Source organism: Pristiophorus japonicus, chromosome 4 (genome assembly GCF_044704955.1).
Source record: "Pristiophorus japonicus isolate sPriJap1 chromosome 4, sPriJap1.hap1, whole genome shotgun sequence".
NCBI classification, from domain to species: Eukaryota; Metazoa; Chordata; class Chondrichthyes; family Pristiophoridae; genus Pristiophorus; species Pristiophorus japonicus.
Window position 1 is genome coordinate 129939359 of NC_091980.1, and position 14729 is coordinate 129954087.

At 43.3% G+C, this 14729-nt stretch overlaps 2 protein-coding genes across 2 annotated transcripts; both read left to right on the forward strand.

Moving 5' to 3' along the window:
- Positions 1 to 309: 309 nt before the first annotated feature.
- LOC139262562 (ferritin heavy chain, oocyte isoform-like) lies at positions 310 to 4611 on the forward strand. The gene is made up of 4 exons (XM_070877725.1): positions 310 to 411; positions 2877 to 3023; positions 3973 to 4098; positions 4456 to 4611. Exons 1-4 carry the CDS (start codon positions 310 to 312, stop codon positions 4609 to 4611), a joined length of 531 nt encoding a protein of 176 aa, XP_070733826.1.
- A 699-nt stretch (positions 4612 to 5310) lies between these two features.
- LOC139262563 (ferritin heavy chain, oocyte isoform-like) lies at positions 5311 to 13856 on the forward strand. The gene is made up of 4 exons (XM_070877726.1): positions 5311 to 5358; positions 12906 to 13052; positions 13266 to 13391; positions 13737 to 13856. The coding sequence occupies exons 1-4, from the start codon at positions 5311 to 5313 to the stop codon at positions 13854 to 13856; spliced, it is 441 nt and encodes a 146-aa protein (XP_070733827.1).
- The last annotated feature ends 873 nt before the right edge of the window (positions 13857 to 14729 follow it).

Below are 14729 nucleotides of genomic sequence, written 5' to 3' on the forward strand. Positions count from 1 at the left end.
CAAGGAACCCAAAGTCAGTGACATAACCGAGACTGATCTCCCAAAATGTTGTGTTTCCCAAAGCTCTAATTGGCTCTGGATGTCCCCCAGCCCCGCCCCCAAACCCCCTCTCCTTTGTTAATTGGTGCCTGGATTCAGGGAAGGTTCCTGATTGACAATCCCTGAGAGCCAATCATCATTGGTGATGTCATACCCTGTTTGAATGCAGCTGTTCCAATAGTATAAATACAGGAACTTGCACACAATAGTGTGAATTCGAGAACTCTGCAGGAGATAGTGAGAAGTAATAGTGTAATATAGATAGTGAAGATGGCCTCCCAAGTGTGTCAGAACTACCACAAGGACTGTGAGGCTGCTGTCAACAAACAGATCAACATGGAGCTCTGTTCCTCCTATGTTTACCTCTCCATGGTGAGTTGTGTATTCCTTGTTGTTGCATTCTGAAAAGTTGGAAATTCTCTAATTCCATGAACTGGCTTTAAGCTGTATTTCTCTGGACTTCCTTCCCTGGGGTGCAGAGTCTTTGGGCAGTGAGGACTTCAGGTGTGTAATACAAGGGGATCTTGTTGAGTTAATGGACTCCTCCCTGTAGCAGCTGTCCTCTTTGAGGTTTAATATCTGAAATTAGCTCAGCTGCTGCCTGAGTGTGTAACAGAAGAGCACAAACCTGGTCAGGGGCCAGTTGAAATGAAACAATGTTCAGTTTCAGTGGGGGGACTGTAGTGAGTGAAATGCGGGTAGCTCCTTACTAGTAGTCTCATTAATTGGAGATGAAGTACTGAGAATCCTAGTGTTGGAGCCTTGCTCACTGTGTTGAGATCTCTATTTATTTACAATATACATTCATGATTTGGATGAGGGATTTGAGTTTAATATCTAAGTTTGCACATGATGCTAAGCTGGATGGTGGTCTGAGCTGTGAGGAGGTGTTAAGAGGCTGCAGGCTGATTTGGACAGGTTACATGAGTGGACAAATGCAGGGCAGCTGCAGTATAATGTGGATAAATGTGAGGTTATTCACTTTGGTGGCAAAAACATGAAGGCAGACTATTATCTGAATGGTGGCAGATTAGGAAAAGGAGAGATGCAATGAGATCTGGGTGACCTGGTACACCAGTCATTGAAAGTTGGCATGCAGGTACAGCAGGTGGTGAAGACAAATGGTATGTTTGCCTTCATAGCAAGGGGATTTGAGTATAGGAGCAAGAAGGTTTTACTGCAGTTGTACAGGGCCTTGGTGAGGCCTCACCTGGAATATTGTGCTCTGTTTTGGTCTTTTAATCTGAGGAAAGATGTTCTTGCTGTTGAGGGAGTGCAACAAAGGTTCACCAGACTGATTCCTGGGATGGCAGGACTGGCATGAGGAGAGACTGGATCGACTGGGCCTGTATTCACTGGAGTTTAGTAGGATGAGAGGGGATCTCATAGAAACATATAAAATATTGATGGGATGGGACAGGTTAGATGCAGGAAGGATGTTCCTGATGTTGGGGAAGTCCAGAACCAGGGAACATAGTCTAAGGCTAAAAGGTAAACCATTTAGGACTGAGATGAGGAGAAACTTCTTTGCTCAGAGGGTTGTTAACCTGTGGCATTCCCTTCTGCAGAGAGTTGTTGCCAGTTCATTGGATATATTCAAGAGTGAGTTAGATATAGCCTTTATTGCTAAATGGATCAAGGGTTATGGAGAGCAAGCAGGAAAGGAGTACTGAGGTGAATGATTAGTCATGATCTTATTGAATGCTGGTGCAGGCTTGAAGGGCCAAATGGCCTACTCCTGCACCTATTTTCTATGTTTCTATTACACTATTGGTGTGTAAACTACTGGAGTGGAGGATTGTTCTCACTACCTGAATCTTGGAGTAGAATGAAAGAATAATCATTTCTATAGTGCCATTCACTACCTTGGAATGTCCCAAAGTGCATTGTAGCTAATGAAGTAGTTGATGTGTAGTCACCTGTTATGTGGGAAACGCAGCAGCCAATTAATGCACAGTAAGCTCCCACAAACTGCAATGAGATAATGATCAGATCACCTGTTTTAGTGATGTTGGTTGAGGGATAAATATTAGCCAGGACACTGCAGAGAGCTCCCTGCAGTGGTATCTCTTTCTTAGGAGTAAGCCATCGGCCCCTCAAGCCTGTTCTGTCATTCAATAAGATCATTGCTGATCTTGTACCTCAACTGCACCTCCTGCACTGTCCCCATATCCCTTGATTCCCTTGTATCAAAAAAATCTATTGCTTTCTGTCTTGAATCTACTCAATGACTGAGCCTCCATAGCTCTTGGGGTAGAGAGTTCCAAAGATTTACCACCCTGAATGAAGAAATTCCTCCTCATCTCCATCCTAAATGGCTGACCCCTTATTCTGAGACTGTGACCCCTGGTTCTAGACTCTCTAGCAAGGGGAACCATCCTCCCTGCATCTAATCTTTCAAGCCCAGTAAGAATTTTGTATGTTTCTAATGCGATCGTCTCTCCTAAACTCGAGGGAATAGAGGCCTAGTCTGCTCAATCTCTCCTCCTTGATTTTTCACATCCACCTGATGATGGACACAGTCTTGTGTGAATGACCAGAAATTAGAGGAGGTATTGCTTATCCAGGACTAGTACTTGGTTTGACTGGATATGAAATATAATCCTGAACTTTAGTTTATAGTTTTTTCTTGCTGGTTGAACATTTCATCCTGTTATAGGGAGGTGAGGCTCCACTCCCATTGATGAATTGAATGACATTTTGCTAGTTTACAAATGGTATCTATTTTTGAAGGATTAAGAATTCACTAACTCTGGGTGGGGGGGGGGGAAATAACTAACTTTCTTTTGTATATGAATATCGAGGTCTAAATCGGCTGTTTTAATTTCTCTCTGCAGTCCTTCTACTTTGACCGGGATGATGTTGCCCTGCGTCACTTTGCTGAGTTCTTCAAGGAGCAGTCACATGAGGAACGTGAGCATGCTGAGAAACTGATGAAATTCCAGAATCGGCGTGGAGGCCGCATCATCTTGTCTGATATCAAGGTTTGGTTCAATAAATGAGTGGCCTGCTGTCTGGATAGCCTTAGACTGATTGTTTCAAATACCTCCTGAAGCAATTGGTTCCATGGTTGTGGTAGTGGAATGCAGTAATTCTATATTCCTGTGACACAATGAGCCTGAAATTCTGGCTTCCCCGGGCTCGTACGAAGTTTCTACGGACCCGGGACGGCATCGGAAAAGCCGGTTTTCAGCGTGCGTTGCGCATGAGATGAAAACCAGCTTTTCTGATCTGTCAAGTTTCTGGCTTGCACATATCTGGAGCAAGGACATTTGTACATGCAAATTTTTGATATTTATTTACGCATACAAATGTACGCAAAAATCTTGCGCCTGAAAAAGCAGGCGCATAGCCTACTTTAACAGGCGCAAGTTTTTTTTTTTAAACACACAAACCAACATTACAAAAAAAGTTATGAAAACCTATTTGATAAAAATCCTCCCCACAACAGTAAGTTTATTTTAAGGCATAATTTTAAAAAGTTGTAGTATTAAAAAAAGATTCCTTTTTTATTAAGACATTAATAACTTTAATTTAAATGAATCTTATGTAGTGTATATTCTATTATTATTTTTGTTTGGAGTGCTTTTTCATTCATAGTAATAGCAGTTTCATATTATTATGAATGAGAATATATTTTCCCTGATTGGCTGCCCAGAGCCATGTGACTCCAGCTCCAGGCCTGCGCACATCCTGATGTGCACATGGTACAATGTGCAGCAAGAGGAGGCCTGTGCATGGGAAAGTAGAGTGGGGGCAGCAGCTTCGGGTCGGTGTGTGTTTTTTCTCTTTAAAGGAGCAAGTACAATTTCTGGGTGATTGTTTATGTTAACATTGACGTCTGATTGCTTTTTCACCCCTATTTTCCTTGTACTGTCTTGCACAATGGAACAAACAAAATACACGTGAACTGCCTATGACTTTCCTCTTCAGAAACCAGAGCAGGATGAGTGGAGCAATGGTCTGGAGGCTATGCTGAGAGCTCTGCAGATGGAGAAGAATGTCAACCAGAGTCTGCTGGATCTGCATCAACTCTCCACTGGGAGCACTGACCCTCATGTAAGTTCCTCATGTGGGTTTTTGGGTAAGTTGGAGGTGGTGCAACATTGCTGTCCTTGAGCTGTTTCAAAATAGCTCCATGCCCAGTAGCTCTATTTTTGGGGGTCTCTTTGGGTTCTTCAGGGGGTGGGGGAGAGGACTGGTAAGTTGGCCGACTGGACGTTTAATTCTCAATGTGTCCCAGTGTCTCCAGGATCGAAGCTCACATTGTACATGAGTTACTAGATCATTAGAGCAAATTTGCATCAATCTCAATTGTCCTACTTGACTATCTTCCAGTCCAAGAGGATTAAAATCCCAACTCGAGGGAATGTTCCTTGATATCTGCTACTGGTCATAACTTGTTTCCTCTTTCAGTTGTGTGACTTCCTGGAGACCCACTACTTGGATGAACAAGTGAAGATGATCAAGAAGCTTGGAGATCACATCACCAACCTGAAGAGACTGGGAGCCCCTGAGAATGGCCTGGGAGAGTACTTGTTTGACAAGCACACACTGGGAGAAAGTGACTGAAGTTTGTGTTCATATAATTGTGTGTGAAACTCTGTCCTATAGAGAATATCGGCTGGTGTCTTTGTGCAGCCTGAGACCTGGGCTCTTGATGTGAAATGTAATTAACTGTAAATAAACTGTCCAATATTGGACTGGGGTTTGTCTCCTTGCTTGTCTTCAGATTGACATCATTTGGTTTCCATCAGACAAGAATTACATTGGGCTGTGTAACATTTTCCTATATTAAGACATTTTTGCAGGCGTGTCACTAAACAAAATTTGAGCGTGTCAGATGAGACCGGAAAGTTTTAAAGAGTGTCTTAGAGAAGGGGGTGGGAAGAGAATTTTCAGGGTGTGAATTCCCCAGAGCTTGTGCCAAAGTAACTGCTTTCATTGGTGATGATAAATATTCTTTCTGCTCTTTGCATCAATGGCAACTCTCTTTAATCCCTCAATACAACAAACTCTCAGCTGCTCTAACTTTGTTAAAATGCAAACAGAGTTTGCCAATGAATTGAGTGACACCATTTCATTCCCAAGAACAATCCAATTTCAAGAATGGTATCTGCCCTGGGGAGAAGAGTTTAGGTATTTAAAGTAAGCTTCTACCAATCCCACTGAGTAGTTCCTGTGGGATACACTGCAGGTCGCTCACGGAACCAAGCTCCATGTTGCTGCTGTCGACCTTTCTGGTCAGTTTTGTGGGTAAAGTAGCACAGAATGACTAATTATCACCAGTGGAAGCAGTTACTTTTGGCCCAAGCTCTGGTGAGTTCACACTGCTAAAATTCTCTTCCTGCCCCTTCTCGAAGACATTCCTTAAAACTTTCCTGTCTCATCTGACACACACACATTTTGTTTAGTGACACTCCTTTAAAATGTCTTAACATTTTACTCTGTAAATGCAGCTATCTAAATTCTCTTCATCTCTAGTTACAACACAATGTCTGAGTGCAGTGGGGGAGCTCCCTGAACCCATGGTATTAATGGTGATTGGGAAATACACCTGAAATGCCATAATTACTTACTGGCCCTTAGCCTCTGTGGGCAGAAAGTGTGGATTCCTTTTGGGCAGAGGATTGGACATGGTTCTTAAAATTTTCTCTGTTTTGTCTCTCTCTGGATAGAATAACTTGTCTACCTCAGCTGCCACATGAATAAGAACTTGTGCAAGGCATTAAAGGGTGAGGTAACTATGTGGAACTGTACACAAATAAAATATAAACCTTCCAGAAGGATTAAATGCATAACGCAGTTAACTGAAAACACCAAGCAAGAACAATAGATATTTCTCCTGCCCCCATACCCTTCAACATTCTCGGTTTTATAAATTAATAAATCCAATACAGCTCCTTCATAAACTTATCGATTTGTGCATTTTATACCAAGTAGCAATCAGCTATTTGCCTTTCATTTTGGTGTTTCTGAGATCCAAAGCTGTGACGTCTGGTTTCAGTGCAGAAGTGGCTCACATGAGAGGTGTTCCCTTGGATTAAAACTCTGCTTTAGATGTGTCAGAGAGGGTGGCAGTGATTCAGATCCAGAGCCACCAATCACACCACAGGTCCTTATAATTATGAAAGGTTTGATAGAGTGGATACGGAAAGAATTTTGAACCACCTGAACCGAAAATCTCCATGTGTCTCTTTCCCTGCAGGAATGGATGCAAATGTTAACTCTGTTACTGTGTTTATCCCATGCTTATAAATTAATTAGTTGAGAACTGCAATGAGTGAAATGAAATTGCGTCTTCACTCATTCCTCATTAATGTCTTTGCATCTCTCAATGTTTCCTGTCACATTAGTCGATCTTTGCTATTGTATGAAAATTCATCAATGACAAAGGAAGCTTCTCACAACCTTAGGCTTTCTGTGCCTATCGCCATCCCGATTCCCCACAGGGAGTGACACTGAATTCAAAGAGATCCTGTGGAAAGAATCAAAGGTTCCCTCAGACCCAGTAACCACAGGCCTGAATTGAATCTCTGGTCCCCACCGGGGTGGCCACGTGATGTCCATCAGTTTGCTCAAAACCCTTTGTGACTGCATCTTGGATCCTTCGACCAATACAGCTGTAAATACCCAGATACATTTTCAGTTCAGGTGGTTCAAAATTCTTTCAGTATCCACTCTATCAAATCTTTTATAATTATAAGGACCTGTGATATGATTGGTGACTCTGAATCTGAATCACTGCAACCTCCTCTGACCCATCGAAAGCAGAGTTTTAATCCAAGCGAACGTGTCTCATCAGCTAATCCAGGACTGAACCACCTCTGCACTGAAACCAGATGTCACAGCTTCGGACCTCAGAGAAACACCAACATGAAAGGCAAAGGGCCAGAGAGGAGAGATGAGAATTTTTTTTACGCAGCGAGTTGTTGTGATCTGGAACACACTGCCTGAAAGGGCGGTGGAAGCAGATTCAACATTAACTTTTAAAAGGGAATTGGATATATAGGAGGAAAGAAAAACATTGCAGGGCTATGGAGAAGGAGCTGAGGAGCAGGACTAATTAGATCCCTCTTTCAAAGACCCTGCACAGGCACGTTGGGCTGAATCGCCTCCTTCTGTGCTGTATAAATCTATGATGAGGCACAGTTACAGAACAACTGAAGAGGGTGTAAAAAAGATTTACAAGGATGATACCAGAAATGTGAGGGTATACCTATCAGGAAAGGATGAACAGGCTGGGTCTCTTTACTCTTGAAAAGAGAAGGCTGGGGGGTGACCTAATAGAAGTCCTTATAATTATGAAAGTTTTGATAGAGTGGATACAGAGAGAATGTTTCCACTTATGGGGAAGAGCAAAGCTAAAGGCCATCAATATAAGATAGACATCAAGAAATCCAATAGGGAATTCAGGAGAAACGTCTGTATGCAGAGAGTGGTGAGAATATTGAACTCGCTACCACAGGGCGTGGTTTAAGTGAATAGTATGGAAGCATTTAATGGGAGGATAGACAAGCATATGAGGGAGAAGGAAATAGAGGGTTATGCTGATAGATTTAGAGGAGGAAAGACTGGAGGCTCGAGTGGAACATAAACGGCGGCATGCACTGATTGGGCCGAATGGCACATTTTCCAAAGCTGTGATTGGCTCTGGGCCTCAGCCCCCTTCCCAAAAAAGTGAGAATATGGTGTTGAGATAGAGGGTTAGCCATGATCATAATGAATGGTGGTGCAGACTTGAAGGGCCGAATGGCCTAATACTGCTCCTATTTTTCTATGTTTCCTTTGTTAATTGGTGCCTGGATTCGAGGAAGATTCCTGATTGACAATCCCTGAGAGCCAATCATCATTGGTGATGTAATTCCTTCTTTGAATGCCGGCTGTCCCAGTAGTATAAATCCAGAAGCTTGTGTGAGAAAGGGTCAATACTAGAACTGTGCAGCTGATAGTGAGCAGTAATAGTGTAATATACATGACGAAGATGGCTTCCCAAGTGTGTCAGAACTACCAGAAGGACTGTGAGGCTGTTGTCAACAAGCAGATCAATGGCCACTGCACTGCCAGGGCAGAGAGAGAGCAGACAAGGTGGGCCGACAGAAAAAGCTGTCAGGGACACCGTTCAAAGGCTCATGGAAATTTTTTTGCAAATTTGGGACGGATTGAAATGGGGCGGAATAGCGGCAGTGCGCGCTTTGCTGGCGTGCTTGCAGCAGTCAGCAACAGCGGGGCGGAAGTGGGGACAGGCAGAAAAAACCCGAGCTGAATTTGGGTTGGGGTGGCCAATGGAGTGGAACGCAGCGGCCATTCGTTAAATAGACCACATGACATTTATTTGCAATGTGCGATAGAATTAGATCATGAGGCACCCTGTGAAGGGCTGTGCATTTATATTTTATTCACATTGGTAGCCCTTTTAAAGCAGTGCTGTCACCATGAAGAAAGTGTTTAGTAATCCTTGGTTCTTGTTCATTTTTGAACAAGATGCAATGATGCAAGTTGCCTGAAAATGCATCACTGTTCTGTTTGCACGTGATGCCATTGTGTAAAAAAAAGTCTGTGGCTCTTTGGCTGGTCTCCCTCCAAAATAAAGCAAGGGTTTGCCCAAACATCTTCTTCCAGTAGATTTTTCAATATGCATTGGTTTATTCCAGAAGGAAAATATCCATCTTAGCAACTCTCACCTAACCTGTTTCTAACACTGAAAGGATAAGCTAGTCAGGAAACTCCTATTTCATATTGTCTTTCCTTCAAAAAGAAAATTCTAGAACACAAGCATTCTGCAGCATAAATACAATCATTTTATACAATATAATGCCAATTCTGGATGCATCATATTTTCTGCTATTATTAGGGACTACATCACAATATGATCTTCCACTACTCTTAACTCTATTTTATTTCATTCCTGAAATGGAGCCAGCTGTTACATAAGATGCTAGGTATCTAGATCCTAGAAACGGCTCCACCTGCCGTAATGGTCCATAAAGGTGTCACGTGCAACCTCACCTCCTCAGTGTAAGAGCTTCCATTATATTTACTGTCACATCACACATCAGTGTAGGTAATGAAACTTATAGTTTGGTTTCCCTTACATTGAGCAACATGAAGAATCTCCACCATCTTGACATGCTTAAAAGCAAATTCAGTGGAGCATTGAGGAATTCTTGTTCTCCCTTCTCTCCTGAAGGTGCTGACTCTTAATGGTACTGGCAGCCCTCTGATTACCTCACTCCAATGGCCATAGTTGATGTGAATCTAGACAGCGAGTGTTCCCAGACTCTTCGTTTGTTGATGGTATTCCAGCCAAGCCTAGTTCTGTTCTTGCCTGTGATCCACAAACCTTTCAGCTCACATTACTATACTGAACAGGAATTGGAAACTCAGCTGCCTTGGCTCAGTGATAACATTCTCGTTTCAGAGTCAGAAGGTTGTGGGTTCAGGCCCTACTCCAGAGACTTGAGCACAAAATCCAAGCTGACACTCCAGTGCAGTACTGAAAGAATGCTGCACTGTCAGAGGTGCCATCTTTTGGATGAGACATTAAATGGGGCTTAGGTGGATTTGGAAGATCCCATGTTATTATTCAAAGAAGAGCAGGGAGTTCTCCCAGGTGTTCTGGCCAATAACTATCCCTCAACCAACATCACTAAAACATTATCTGCCCATTATCACATTGCTGTTTGGGATCCTGCTATGCACATTTTGGCTGCTGCATTTCCTACATCATCATCATCGGCAGTCCCTCGGAATTGAGGAAGACTTGCTTCCACTCTTAACATGAGTTCTTAGGTGACTGTACAGTCCAATACGAGAACCATAGTCTCTGTCACAGTTGGGACAGATAGTCATTGAGGGAAAGGGTGGGTGGGACAGGTTTGCCGCCCGCTCCTTCCGCTGCCTGCGCTTGATTTCTGTATACTCTCGGTGACGAGGCATTTCCTACATTACAGCAGTGACTACACTTCAAAATAAACATACTGTAAATTGGCTATAAAGCACTTTGGGATGTCCTGATTTTGTGAAAGGCGCTATAGAAATGCAAGTTCATTCTTTCTTCCTGATTTTTCACCAGGCCCGCTGTATCACGTCTAGCAACAGATCAGTTAACTCTGCACAGGCTGGCGATCAAATTGGGGCCTTAGTCTGTGTAGTTAAGTTACAAGCTGCTTTTAGCAATGAGCCATCAGGGTAACAAGCTGGTCATCACCCTAGCCAGAATGTGAGGGGTTGTCCACATATTTGACAAGGTCTCACACAAGAGATTGGTGTGCAAAATTAAAGCACATGATACTGACGTGGATAGAGAACTGGTTGGCAGACAGGAAGCAGAGAGTCGGAATAAATGGGTCCTTTTCAGAATGGCAGGCAGTGACTAGTGGGGCGCCGCAGGGCTCAGTGCTGGGACCCCAGCTATTTACAATATACATCAATGATTTAGATGAAGGAATTGAGTGTAATATCTCCAAGTTTGCAGATGACACTAAGCTGGGGGGGGGGCGGTGTGAGCTGTGAGGAGGACGCTAAAAGGCTGCAGGGTGATTTGGACAGGTTAGGTGAGTGGGCAACGAATGGCAGATGCAGTATAATGTGGATAAATGTGAGGTTATCCATTTTGGTGGCAAAAACACGAGGGCAGAATATTATCTGAATAGCGGCAGATTAGGAAAAGGGGAGGTGCAACGAGACCTAGGTATCATGGTTCATCAGTTATTGAAAGTTGGCATGCAGGTACAGCAGGCGGTGAAGAAGGCAAATGGTATGTTGGCCTTCATAGCTGGGGGATTTGAGTATCGGAGCAGGGAGGTCTTACAGCAGTTGTACAGGACCTTAGTGAGGCCTCACCTGGAATATTGTGTTCAGCTTTGGTCTCCTAATCTGAGGAAGGACGTTCTTGCTATTGAGGGAGTGCAGCAAAGGTTCACCAGACTGATTCCCGGGATGGCAGGACTGAGATATGAGGAGAGACTGGATCGACTGGGCCTGTATTCACTGGAGTTTAGAAGGATAAGAGGGGATCTCATAGAAACATATAAAATTCTGACGGGACTGGACAGGTTAGATGCAGGAAGAATGTTCCCGATGTTGGTGAAGTCCAGAACCAGGGTACATAGTCTAAGGATAAGGGTAAGCCATTTATGACTGCGATGAGGAGAAACTTCTTCACTCAGAGAGTTGTTAACCTGTGGAATTCCCTACCGCAGAGAGTTGTTGAGGCCAGTTCATTGGATATATTCAAGAGGGAGTTAGATATGGCCCTTGCAGCTAAAGGGATCAAGGGGTATGGAGAGAAAGCAGGAAAGGGGTACTGAGGTGAATGATCAGCCATGATCTTATTGCATGGTGGTGCAGGCGCGAAGGGTTGAATAACCTACTCCTGCTCCTATTTTCTATGTTTCCAAGTTTCTATGTTCCTCCTATGTTTACCTCTCCATGATGAGCCTTGTATTCCTTGTTGCTGCATTCTGAAAAGTTGGAAATTCTCCAGTTCGATGTACTGGCTTTAAGCTGTATTTCTCTGGAATTCCTTGCCTGGGGGAGAAGAGTCTTTGAGCAGTGAGGGCTTCAGGTGTGTAATACAGGGGGATCTTGTTGAGTTAATGGACTGCTCCCTGTAGCAAATGCCCTCTATTGAGGTTTATATCTGTAACCAGCTCAGCTGCTGCCTGAGTTTCTGACAGAAGAGCACAAACCTGGTCAGGGGCCTGTTGACTTGAGACAGCGTTCAGTTTCAGTGGGGGGACTGTAGTGAGTGAAATGTGGGCAGGTCCTCACTAGTGTTCTCATTAATTGGAGGTGAAGTACTGAGAATCCTGGTGTTGGAGCCCTGCTCACTGCTGAGATCACAATTACACTATTGCTGTGTGAACGACTGGAGTGGAGGATTTTTCGCACTCCATGCCCAAACTTGGATTAGAATGGAAGAATAATCTTTTCTATCATGCCTTTCACTACCTTGGAATGTCCCAATGTGCTATGCAGTCAATGAAGTAGTTAAGTGTAGTTACCTGTTATATAGGAAACACAGCACCCAATTAGAGCACAGTAAGCTCCCACAAACAGCAATTAAATAATGTTCGGATCATCTGTTTTAATGGTGTTGGTTGAGTGATAAATATTAGCCAGGACACTGCAGCGTTCTCCTCTGCTCTCTGAAGTATTACCTAGAGCAAAGGATTAGGCCATTGGCCCCTCGAGCCTGCTCCATCATTCAATAAGATCACTGCTTATCTTCTACCTCATCTCCACCTCGTGCACTGTCTCCATATCCCTTTGTTCCCTTAATATCGAATAATCTATTGATCTGTCTTGAATATACTCTTCTGGGATAATAAATTCCAAAGATTCACCACCATCTGAGGGAAGAAATTTCTCCTCCCCTCAGTCCTGAATGGCCGACTCCTTAAATTGAGATTGTGACCCCTGGTTCTTGACTCCCCAGCCAGGGGAAACATCCTCCCTGCATCTACCCTGTCCAGCACTGTAAGAATTTTGTAGTTTGTTTCAATGAGATCACCTCTGATTTTTCGAAATTCTAGAGAATGTAGGCCGAGTGTAAATCTCGCTTCCTTGAGATCTTTCACATCCACCGGAGGACAGACAGGGCCTCTGTTTAATGTCTTCTGTGCATGACAGGAACTATTACTTGTCCAGGAGTAGAATTGAATTTTACTGGACATCCCTAATCCTGTAACAGGAAGGAGTGGCTATCCAACTCCGATTAGTGAAGTGAATTGCACTTTAGCTAGTTAACAAATGGTAATTATTTTTGAAAGATTCACAATTAGCTAACTAAGTGGAAAAATAATCTTGCATTGTATATGAAGATCAATGTCTGAAGAAGCTGTTTAAAATTCTCTTTGCAGACCTTCTACTTTGACCGGGATGATGTTGCCCTGCGTCACTTTGCTGAGTTCTTCAAGAAGCAGTCACATGAGGAACGTGAGCACGCTGAGAAACTGATGGAATTCCAGAATCAGCATGGAGGACGGATCATCATGTCTGACATCAAGGTTTGATTCAATAAACGATTTGCCTTCTTTCAGGACCCCCATGGACCAATTGTTTTAAATACTTTCTGAAGCAATTGGTTCCAATTTTATTCCATGGTTCTGGTGGTGGAATGCAGTAATTCTATATTCTGGGTGTCTCGTTGCTTTTTCACCTGTTTTCCTTCTACTTTCTCATATTTTGATTAATTGATTGTAAGTAAACTGCCTCTTCAGAAACCAGAGCAGGATGAGTGGAGCAATGGTCTGGAGGTGATGCAGAGAGCTCTGCAGATGGAGAAGAATGTGAACCAGAGTCTGTTGGATCTGCACAAACTCTCCACTGGGAGCACTGACCCTCATGTAAGTTCCTCATGTGGGTTTTTGGGTAAGTTGGAACATTGCTGTCCTCGAGCCTATTCCAAAGATCTCTGCCCAATAGCGTTGTGTTGGGGTATCTCTCCTGGGTTCTTCAGTTATTTGGGGAGAGGACCGGGAGGTTGGCCTACTGTGGACATAAATGAGTTTCCAGGATCTAAGCACCCATTGCACAGGAGTTGGAGCATCATTGGAGCAAATTTACATCAATCTTAATTACCCCACTTGACTATGCTCCAGTCCAAGAGGATTAAAATCACAACTTTTGAGGGATAAGTTCGGATGTTGTTTGATATCTGGCACTGGCCATAAGTCGTTTCCCTCTTTCAGTTTTGTGACTTCCTGGAGACCCACTGCTTGGATGAACAAGTGAAGATGATCAAGAAGCTTGGAGATCACATCACCAACCTGAAGAGACTGGGAGCCTCGAAGAATGGCATGGGAGAGTAGCTGTTTGACAAACACACCATGGGGGAGAGTTACTAAACTGACTGATGGGATCAAGCTTATTGTGTTTCGTACTTGTATTTATATAATCAGACCCCTGTCTTGTAGGGAATGATGGCTTGTGATTTTGTACAAAGAGCTGAGGCCCGTCACTCTAAATAAACTGTTCAACATTGGACTGGGTTTTGTCACCTTGTAATTTTGAGTGGTTGCTTATTTTTCATTTAACATAACTTGGTTTACATCAATCAAGAATTACACTGAGCTGTGCAACATTTATATGGGATTCAGTCCTATGAAATGTGTTTTCCTCTCGTGTAATGTTGATGTATTGACTAGGATATTCTGGCACCTGTTACAAGATCTAAAATGTTCAAGGGTGTGTTCGGACAACTGACAGCCCCATGGGATATTGGCCCAGTGACCAAAAGCCTGGTCAGAGTTATGTATTAAGGAGGTACAGTGATGTTTAGGGAGGGATCTCCAGAGCTTGGGACTTAGAAGCTGTATAAAATTAACTGTTCCAACTATCTGCCCTTGCATAAATGACAATTCAATCCAACAAGATGTGACATTTGTTAAACATAGAGGTGTTTGGCCAGTAAATTATTGTTGCACCATTTCAGTGCAGTGAAGAAAAAGTTCTGGATTAGCTTCCTATTTAGTGTATCAGCCCTGTGAAGAGCAGTTTGTATTCAGTAGTTGCTACAGATCCTGTTCAGTTATCTAGGTAGTTCAGTAACTGGACTCACCACTGCTGCTATCGGCTTTGTGTTAAGCTTTGTAGGCAGACAAGCAATATCTCAGCACATGGAACTCTGGGCACTACAATTGGGTGAGGAGGGAAAGCAACAGGTGGCATCAGCTTGCTGTCAC

Excerpts from the sequence above, each read along its gene's own strand:
- LOC139262562 (XM_070877725.1), top strand. The coding sequence starts at position 310 with ATGGCCTCCCAAGTGTGTCAGAACTACCACAAGGACTGTGAGGCTGCT. Across the intron at positions 412-2,876 it reads CCTATGTTTACCTCTCCATG|TCCTTCTACTTTGACCGGGA; the intron begins GTGAGTTGTGTA and ends TTCTCTCTGCAG. Across the intron at positions 4,099-4,455 it reads CTGGGAGCACTGACCCTCAT|TTGTGTGACTTCCTGGAGAC; the intron begins GTAAGTTCCTCA and ends TTCCTCTTTCAG.
- LOC139262563 (XM_070877726.1), top strand. The coding sequence starts at position 5,311 with ATGACTAATTATCACCAGTGGAAGCAGTTACTTTTGGCCCAAGCTCTG. Across the intron at positions 13,053-13,265 it reads TCATCATGTCTGACATCAAG|AAACCAGAGCAGGATGAGTG; the intron begins GTTTGATTCAAT and ends CTGCCTCTTCAG. Across the intron at positions 13,392-13,736 it reads CTGGGAGCACTGACCCTCAT|TTTTGTGACTTCCTGGAGAC; the intron begins GTAAGTTCCTCA and ends TCCCTCTTTCAG.